Genomic DNA, 10,372 nt, shown 5'->3' with positions numbered 1-10,372 from the left:
GTGGGTAAGCAGTACACACATGCTGCAGCGCGCTGGTCGCAACGCGATCAAACGCTGTTCTGTACGCGCTGAGGGCGCCGGCCCCGGTCAATCGACTGGATTTCCATGTCCACGACAGTACATTGAAGAACAAAGGACAGAGAAAATAAAGAGATGGAGTTTGATATACAAAGAGAATCAGATAACGAGAGCAAGAGGAACATGGGGCAAGGAACAGAGATTGCACGACGGAGACGCATAGAGAAAAGGAGGGCAAAACTAATTCACAAACGGGGGGGGGGGGGGGCTAATTTGATGAGGCTAAGCTATTGAAGTCTTCTTGACGAACTTAATGTACTCCTTTCCAACAATTTTTTACCTCAAACACTGTGTCCCAACAGGGTGAGAGGGGGGGGGGGGGGGGGGGGGAGAGCTAGTGGACTATTTCTCCTTACCTCTTTTCTCTGGTCCAAGTTGCGGTCGAATTCCTCGACTTCATTCTGCTTCATCAGCAGCTCAGTCCTGGGGTGCTCGCGCAGAGCGCCCTTATCACCCTGAAAATGCCTGCATCCATCGCAGTGGTGGACAAGCAGCGATAGAGTATTGTTAGGTACCACCTCCCGTACATTTCTAGCTGGCCTGCATGCCCTTGCGTACGCACCTTTTGTCTCCTTTTGCTCCGTTGGCCTGGGTAGCTACTTGCGCGCCCATATTTGCCATAGCTACCCAGGCCCTTTATCTTGCCCTTCAGACTTGATCTCTTCCTCTCTTTTCTCACTCTTCAATGTAGTCGTTTCGTTCGTCTTGGTCTCTTGTCTCGTCGTCTCTAATAAATGTCGTTCCCCCAACCTACCTGTTCCCGTTGTAATGTCTGGATATGTCGTCAGTCGACCTGTTTCGAATTCAACATTGGCGCCCGATTATTGCCTGATCGACCCACGACCCTGAGATCATCCCATGCCCAGCCGTCCTCAACCACCATTCGTCTCGTCTATGTCAACCTCGTCTCGTCCATGTCAGTCTCGTCTCTCCTACGCCAACCTCGTCTCGTCTCTATCAACCTCGTCTCTCCTACGCCAACCTTACCTCGTCTATTCTCGTTCAAGCCATGCAGGTCAGCTACCTTTCTCTCTTTCTTTTTTTTTGTATGCTTCTTCGTCAAATTTATTTTCGTGAATTTTTTGTAGTGTGTGCGCGCGCGTGTGTTCGTAAAACATAACCAAGTTAGGGGTCCGATCATGGTGAGCCACGCTCTAATTTTTGGATGTTTAGCAAAAGTGTAACTAGGCTGTATTAGCCGTGCAAAATACTAGTAATTCACGTTCCTCGTCAAACTCCAATTGTTATTTCACACAATAAGTAGTACAGGAATGATCTGTACGAGTGCATTTTAGTACACACTTTCGTGAGATCCATGCGCGCGTGCAGTATGTGTGTGTGTGTGTGTGTTTTCTCCTCCAGTTCATTTTTTTAAAATCTTTTCCTCTCTTTTTTTTCTCTCCGCGAGGACGCGGGATTTTTTCATGGAGGGGTGGTATGTTAGGTACCACCTCCCGTACATTTCTAGCTGGCCTGCATGCCCTGGCGTACGCACCTTTTGTCTCCTTTTGCTCCGTTGGCCTGGGTAGCTACTTGCGCGCCCATATTTGCCATAGCTACCCAGGCCCTTTATCTTGCCCTTCAGACTTGATCTCTTCCTCTCTTTTCTCACTCTTCAATGTAGTCGTTTCGTTCGTCTTGGTCTCTTGTCTCGTCGTCTCTAATAAATGTCGTTCCCCCAACCTACCTGTTCCCGTTGTAATGTCGGGATAATGTGTCGTCAGTTGTAATGTTTCGAACTCAACAGTATAAAGGATCACATGAGAAGCAATACAATTTGAGTCACAATGGCCACATGGTGCCGGGGAACTAAGGAGAGAGAGAGAGAGAGAGGGAGAGAGAGTGGGAGAGAGAGAGAGAGAGAGAGAGAGAGAGAGTGTGTGTGTGTGTGTGTGTGTGTGTGTGTGTGTGTGTGTGTGTGTGAGAGAGAGAGAGAGAGAGAGAGAGAGAGAGAGAGAGAGAGAGAGAGAGAGAGAGAGAGAGAGAGAGAGAGAGAGAGAGAGAGAGAGAGAGAGAGAGAGAGAGAGAGGGAGAGGAGAGAGAGAGAGAGAGAGTGTGTGTGTGTGTGTGTGTGTGTGTGTGTGTGTGTGTGTGTGTGTGTGAGAGAGAGAGAGAGAAAGAGAGAGAAAGAAAGAAAGAGAGAGAGAAAGAAAGAAAAGAGAGAGAAAGAAAGAAAGAGAGAACGAGAGAGAAAATGCAAGGGAGATGGTCAGATACGCTCTGCACAGATGACATGGTGAGGCAGGAGTTCAACTACGTAGCATGTTTTCGCTGGTCTGGAAATGATTTCCATTCCGTCGTTTCCCTGAAAATTGAAGAGGATCGATCAGCTACAGATATATAATATGTAGAAGCATGGCAAGCGTAAGCTGAGCGATGAATATCCCTGTGCCAAAGCGAGTGCATGCCACGCTTCGACTACATGTAGCACGAAATATCATGTCGTGGTACAGTCACACAAGTTTTGCACTAGCAAATTCAGTCATCGACTAGCATGTGAGTGTCAACATTTTTGAAAAAGCACAATACAAGCAATGCACACGATAGTACGGAAAAACACTGCTAAATACGGAAATCAGACATCCCAGTACGCAAAACAGACCCAGTTGGTTGGCAGCACTGTTATAGCGTACTTTAAGCTCTTTGGTTCTCTTTTCTTCTTATAAATTAATCCTTGGCCCTCCACCCGAAAAAAAACAATTTGTTTGCTGCACTTACGCTGGTATCCTGGGCTCCGTCTTGCGTGACTGCAAGCCAGAGCCAGCACCGCTAATCTTGTGTGAATCCATCAGCCACGATTTGATATCACCTACATAGAAAGAGATTGCAATGACAAACAAAATCCAACATGCGTATTGCAGTAGAATACAATACGCTAACATCGCCATAGACTAGTGCACTTCTACTTGAAGTGCACTGGTCATGTACTTCGAAGAATTCTGCTTCTCACCGGCGGTTTTACCAGTAGATTTTCTTGAGCAGTGTTTCCGCTAACCTAGTAGCTTTCTTCACTTACTTCTCTTTCTATTCACCCTTCCAGGAAACCCCTCTGATAGGGATCCATTTACTTTTCACGAAACCTTCACATAAGATACGAACGAATGATATTGAAAGATGACAGGCAGTACGGAATGGCGTTTGACCTTGATTGAGACCACAGAGTTGACGGAGGGCGATTGGATAATCCACCTGCAGCACAGATCGAGCAGGACTCTGGCCTTGCCACCACTGTGAAGCACCGAAAGATTGAAATCCTAGTTTGGAATCAGTTTCGAAAGTTCTTGTGGTATTCCGAACGATGAAATCAAAACCATCTCCGGTTACTGTGCGAGATGTCAGCGGAAGTTTCGGTGGTGCCAACTATGACAGTTATGGCATCGGGAGCTACAACAAAACAAGATTGCCTTCAGTATACTCACCGGCCATGAGCTTCATTAGAGCTTCACCCGACACCCCCTGCGGCGAATTTCGACCTGCTGCCTTGGCACGATTCTTCTGATTCTTTCCGCCATCAGTCTTCAAAGTCTTCTCTTGCGCACACCTGGATATCTTCTCAGCACGCGGCGTAACACCAACGCACTCTACTGCGTCGTTGAAACGCACTCTCTTCCTAGGTTGCTCCGGCTGCTCTTGGTCATGGGGCTGTGAACTGCCGATCATTTCTGGTGGTACTTCACTTACCGGCAGCGGTGCTGTCCCCGGACATACACCCTGCCGGCGGCTGTTCAATAGATTGCAGTGTACACATCCCGGAGTGTCTTGCCCTTTGCCATGCGCCCGGTGGTGCTCGCACTGTTTAGGACGACCATCCGACGTTGTACCATCCACAGACTCCACTGCAGGCACAGCCATTGGCTCTCTGTCCTCCCTGTTCCAGCCTCCGTTGGCGTTCAGCACGCCTTCTTCTCCCTGATTTGTACTCACTTCATTGTCTATGTTGCCACGGCATTCTCGTAGAAATCTCTTCAGCGCATTATCAGCATTAGGACCGGTAGGGACTCTTGTGACAACGCAATCGTCGCTTGGGACTTCGGGTGAGGGCTTCGCGGGCCTTTTTGCACGGTTGCCGGGCCTTTTTGGGCACGGCGCAATTGTACGGGTTGGAATAATGGGCGGGTAGAAGTAGGAACGCCTGTCCCACTCGTCCGTGAACCCCGGCTCGTTCTGCGTCACGGCAAACTTGTGTAGTGTGGCCTTGAGGCGGCGTATGTCGTCGTGGTCCATTATCGGTTTCCTGCCCCTGCTAGCCTTGTGGCGCAATGCCAGCTGCTGAAACTCTAGATCATCGCCGCCGATCAAATCCAACACGGCTCGCTTCTGGTGGAAGTTCAAGTGGGCAAGGACGGTGGATATATCGTATTCCTCTCTAATCTCACAGTCGTGTTCATCCCAGACTTTAAAATTTACGGGGAGCGCAGAGCAAAGCGGCGACTCGACTTTGTCCAACTTAGCGCCTGCCTCCTTCAAGTCTGCCTCGGAGTCGTCGGCATCCAGTTCGAATCGTTCACACATCACTGTCATGCCATTGACGTTGCACGTGACACGTTTAGTGCGAATTCCGTCTTCGGAGCCCGCCAGCTCCTCGCGTAGGATGTCCCTTTTCTGCCGATCGCGTTCGCGAATGCGTATGCGTCCCCTGTGTGACTTTGCCTCGTACGCCTCAACCTGGTGCTCGTGCGCTTGCTCCAGCTCACGGCGCAAGATGTCCTCGTAGATGAACTGAACGGCTTCCTCTTCCTCGGCGCGCAGCTTTGCGCTATCATGCAGCAGATCGGCAGGCGACTCGTCATCGCACCGTCCAAACTCATCGTGCCCGTCTCTGTAGAGTCGCTGCTGCTCTCGTTGCCATGCACGTGCTGCTGGTGCGGCCCTCTTCTCTTCCTCCGGTAATTCAGCTTTACCAGTGCTTGCAGGCATGTCGTCGCCTCTATCTGGTTCAGTGCTGGCGTCCATTTCAGCACCAGCAGCAACATCATCACTGTTTGGTTCACTCACGCCGCTGTCTGCCCGGCAACCACCATTAAAGCCACCCTCATTCTCTTCGCTGCCTACTACACCTTCAGCATTGCTCCCCCTCGCACAGTCCTCTGACTCCTCTTCTATAGCAGACAACCGTCTCTGTCTAATCAGCCGCTTCTTCTTCTTTTTCGTTTTTCGAGCGGAAAGCATGGTTAAAGAGGGCGTTTATCCAGGAACACTTTACATGCTAGAGTTATACACGTATGGCCATTTTGTGATTTGGATCCAGCACAAATCATTCAAACGACAATGAAAGGCTGTCATAAGGTCATGGTTGGGTTTATGTGGAAAATGCAGTGTGAATGGTGATTCACACTGTGTAGTCACACAATCTGGTGCATGTTACGCCCGGAGAAAGGTGCAGAGTGCCAGACACTTCACGTGGCTGTGAAGGGCTGTGTGTCATTGTGAGTCTGTCACGATGCGTACATGTAGGTGACTTATGTGTGTGTGTGTGTGTTTGTGTGTGTGTCAGCCTTGCAAGCTGTTGAATGGTGTAATCCCAGCACAAGTTACTATGTCTAACATAGCTGTTCGCTATCATCGCTTCCGCGATGGGCATGTCTGAGGTCTGAGGTGTGTGTGTGTGTTTGCGATTTCTCTCTCTTCTCTTCTCTCTTCTTGTCGTTGTCTCCCGCTTCTGGGAGCGGCGTGGCCCGATAGGGTAGCTGCTTGGCAGTAGTATCTCTTATTACAATGCATTCCACAACTTACTAGTAACTCTAGATTAGCGCCAACATTGGAAAAGCACCTGTTTGTACACATACGCATAGTTCCGACTAGGCGCTGTGTTGCCATATCTCCGCGCTAGTCATGGCGCTGTATGCGACATAACAGCACATTACTACTGTGTCACTTAGGAACAGGGTCGCTTGCACTCTACCGTACTATCACGTGTTAGAATGCCACTAAAACTAGAAGCCCGTCACAAGCGGTAAGATGTTTTGAATACAAGTTTGACTCTCAAAGACTGACAGCTGCCACATACTGTAGAACGGGTAATTTTAGCTTTTTCTCATTGTCAACCGGTTAGCGACGTTTTACTTTAGCGATTTGCAGCGATTTCACTCACAGATCGTCAGTGCATTACTAATGTCTCAACGGATTAGCGACTTGAAACTTTAGCGAAAATGAGTCGATCGCTAAATTCGCTAGGGTTTTTACGTCGCTAAAATTACCCGTTTTACAGTACATGAAAGCCTGACTTTTGTGAAGACACACCGCAGTGAAACCTGTGGAGAATGCCTAATAAAGAAGGCTTTCCATTGCTATGAGAATAAGAATGCGTAGAAGCAAGAGTCTTTTTTTTACGCAAGTCTTTGCGGCACAATGCACATGTAGTTGCAACGTTGAGTGGATTTAGCAAGATGTACAATGTATGGAACGGCGGGCATAATTTTTGTTTTGTTAGGTTTGGAGATGTACTCACATCACTGGATCGCATGCGCTGCAGGTATAACACTCACCCCGATTTTACCTTCGCCGACTGGTGAGCTCATGAGCAGTGCTGGCTGCAAGTGCAAGCGGCGTGCCTTGAACGCTCCTGGTCCCCGTAGCGACCAGCAGTGGAAGCGTCACACGGTCACTGACTGTGGACAGATCTGCAGATACTTGCTACAGTACCAACAGCTACATGTATTCCAAGTACCCAACCCAACTGAAAAGAAAGAAAATGCAAATAATATGAATGGCTCCCAACCACTTCTTGTCTGAATGGTAGCTTCACAGCACGCAAGCTAGCAGCGCTGATCTCTCGACTAGCAACACCTTATAGCTAAATGCCAGCGGCAGGATCTCCCCAGCACCCTCGACTCAACTCAGCTGAGAAATAAGAAATCTGTAGACTGCGAGAAACCACAATCGCTCGTAGCTCGGCTTTCTTTCTCGATCTCCGATACGACGACAAGACTGACGTCTCAGCTTTTCTCAGATCTGGCCCTCGAAGAAAATTTGTTTTGCAAAATAATTCTGAACCTGCTGTGCGTGTGCTTGGCAACTGTTGCCTTGACCATTCTCTTTGTCATGGTTGTGTTCGAGGTGTCGTCTCACTCACGTTGACATGAGCACGGTTTTATTGTACGCGTTCGATTCGTCTAATCTAGACCAGGATTGAGCGGTGATGCTACTTTTACTACATGACTGTCTGTAGTGTAGTAGTAGATCTACTCAGTTCTACTGCCGTCGTGCCGATCTGCATATCCATGATATCCGGCCTAGTATTATTTCAATATTTGGGGAGAGACGTCTCCACGTCTAGTCTCCAGCTAGCTCCACTCACGGGTCGGGCAGGCCGGGCCTAGCTTGCCAAAGCTTGGCCTTTGTTGGGACAAGTACCTGGTCACCTGGCGCTGGCATGGTCATGATGACAATGCACGGCTGTCCCATGCATGCGACGGGCGTTCATTAAATATGGCGGCCAAATTTTAATATTTTTCATTTTTTACGCGACCTGGCCTAGTTGTATGTTTGCAATTTCGCTCGACTTCCATCTCAAACGGGCAAGGTCAACCGAAACCACGGGTGTTTGCCAGGTCATTCGATAGAGTTTAGAGCTTGGACTGGCCTTGCCTTCGACTGTGCCGCCGCTCGAGCGATCTTTTTGGGTTACCCACGCGCTACGCATGGTTTCTTTCTCGACGTGGGTGCAATTATTTTTGGATCGTCGCTCGATTTCAAGGGCTCACCAACCTCGTCAGCGAATTTTCTCCGCCTCGCAGACAATTTTCTAGTATACCTCGATGTCCTAGCCTTTCGATTTCGTGTATTCCTAAGCTTGACGTGCATAACTGTAGCTTTTCGTGGCCATGTTAGAGACGTTATTTTGTTCAGAAATGGAGGCTCATGTTAGCTTCCTGTCGTCGTGTTGTCGTATTGGAGGGGAGAAATTCGCGTCAAGGAGTGGACGGACGAAGTATCGTGTGGCAGATCATACTCAATCCATTTTGGCAGTGTTTCATCTCAGCTTGATGTGGATGAAACCAAATACACCCTTTTTGCCACACTTGCAAATTGGCCATGGAATGCACTGCTACTGCCAGGGGCCCAACATTCTCTGGAGCTCCAGAGGTGGATGTACACCGTTCAAAGACTGGGATCCACACAGTGGGACAAACTGTTTGAAATGCAAGTCTTCCAAGCCTGGCAGGAAGTCCAAATGCAAAACACAAACGCAAGACAAACTTGCGGCATGGGAGAAAACGCGGGCCATCGCCCGCAAGCACGAGCACATGCACGCCGCCACCACTGACAGCAGAATCACCAACAAAACCTTGCCCCACCACACCAGTACCTGATCACTGGATAGTTTAGTCTGTTTGGTTTACGAATTCAAAAAAGGAAGACAAAATAACAAAACTAAAAACACGAGCGTCGCATGGACCGAATCTGATGAGCAGCAGCACGTCACACCCGCATACCAAGTTTAGTAATAGTAGTATAGTATTTATTCATATTTCTCTAGGGCTTAGTGGGTAAATCTCTGCATCCAGAACAGTTCATTTAGGAATGCAATAACACACGCACAATGTCCACTATGTCACAGGTAGAGAGAGAAGTGTTTGCAGCTTGCTGGTAGCCGTTCAGCCGTGCATGCATTGGCAAATGGCTAGAGCAGACGGCCCGCTGCCCTTAATGTAAGGCACACACGCAAGCGTCAGAGCTACAGCAGCCGAACAGCATAGTTTATGGATTCATGAAAGACTGCACCATACACTGCGCCAGCTCTGGTAGGGTGCCCTATTTGAGCATCGTCACTGGTCGGTGACGTTTTGCAGGCCTCACCATCAAAGATGCGAGGTGATGCTGCTGATCGACTTGCTGGCATGATAGTCACAAGCATAACTAACGGAGGATGGCTGGAAGTCGAAACCAGCTGTAGATGTAGATTCCAGGTATACAAGAGAATTACTGACGCCAGCACTTTATCCGATGCCCCATCAGTGTCAACTGTACGCCGATGGTCACAGGACCGTGACAGCCTTTCGATCGGTCTACGGTCGGGAGACGGGGCTGCAAGCCCAAAGCAGCGGGTATATAGTGTTCGTCACCAGCTGAGCAAGAGAGCTTGCTGAGAGATTTAGGTGTGCACTGTTCAGCAACCAGTCCCAACATAGGTTTGTCCATGAAGGCTGGTGATCCTCAGCTATCATACAACAAATTCCTACTCACTGCGCATATGCGCATATGGCTTGTGAAACAGCAGCAGAAACTGCACTGCCTTGACAAACGCACCAGTTACCATGATGGAGCAGATATGCCAACACCAAATCTCCAATCGCTAGTACAAGTAGCTCTTCACTAAATCATGCCTAGTGCCTGCTGGCAGTGATATTTTCAGCAAGAGCGCTGCAGTTACTGCTGAGGAGATATAATATTGCGTCCTTGAAGTCGAAGGCGCTCATCAAAGATTTCTTGCTATCAATTCTTGGCCTTATGCAGGCACGAGGTGGTCTCCCGTGGCATTGGCCATATTACCCCGAGCTGCACTTGCTCGAGGAGCACGTTGTTTCGCTCATGGAAGTCCTTCGTGTTGGACTGAGTAGGCTTGCTGAGAGAACAGAGCGCTGAATCCATCCACGTCCACAACTACGAATAATTTACAAAAACATTCCTACTGCAGATCAGCGCTTGAAAACGGCGATGCAGATCAGCGACGTTGGGCTTCTCCATTCAAAAGGAGAGCCTTCCTAACGAAGCAATTCTCATGTGACACTACATAGTCTCTCAAGCACTCTAGTTCAGGTCTTCTTCTCTCCACTCCATTATCATTAATTTCGATCTTCACTCGGTCGACGTGATCGTAGTAGCTATGTAAAAATTATGATGGATTTCTCCCGATCCTCGTCGCGGCTAAAATTTGTTCGGTGTTTGTCTAAATTCTCAAACTGACAGGGTTTACAAGAGAAATGTACCTAATTTTGTGCGATTGATGCAAATAAATCGGAATATGTCCGACTTCATAAATCCGTGCGGTAAACCGCATGAAAGGACGCCATGTCGTTAGTTGGTGCACATGAAGTCACCGTGAATGATGGTGGTGGCACTGACATCGCTCATATCGTGACAGGTAACGGGCACGTGCCACTGCCAGACCCTGCATATCCACTCGAAAGCACGTCACATGCACAGCCGTCTCATACTCAGTCAGACTCATAGACTCCACATGCACACAAAAGTGACAAAACCTAGGCTAGATAAAACACGGAGGACAGGCTGCATGCTGCGTTGCATGCTAGTACATGTACTAGTACTAGTGGTGGTGCGCTAAATACTTCCT

General features: G+C 48.7%; 1 protein-coding gene across 1 annotated transcript in view; it reads right to left on the bottom strand.

The window, feature by feature from the left end:
• Nucleotides 1-5,707, bottom strand: part of LOC135828161 (uncharacterized) — a 15,976-nt gene extending 10,269 nt beyond the window's left edge. Inside the window, exons 1-3 of the mRNA XM_065340610.1 lie at nucleotides 3,498-5,707; nucleotides 2,797-2,887; nucleotides 435-543 (exon numbers count right to left, since the gene is read on the bottom strand). Of these exons, the coding sequence (XP_065196682.1) occupies nucleotides 435-543; nucleotides 2,797-2,887; nucleotides 3,498-5,247 (1,950 nt within the window). The 5' untranslated portion in view covers nucleotides 5,248-5,707. The remainder of the gene's footprint in view (nucleotides 1-434; nucleotides 544-2,796; nucleotides 2,888-3,497) is intronic.
• Between the last annotated feature and the right edge of the window lie 4,665 nt (nucleotides 5,708-10,372).

Source organism: Sycon ciliatum, chromosome 12, assembly GCF_964019385.1.
Source record: "Sycon ciliatum chromosome 12, ocSycCili1.1, whole genome shotgun sequence".
NCBI lineage: Eukaryota > Metazoa > Porifera > Calcarea > Leucosolenida > Sycettidae > Sycon > Sycon ciliatum.
This window is presented reverse-complemented; position numbering and strand designations above follow the sequence as displayed.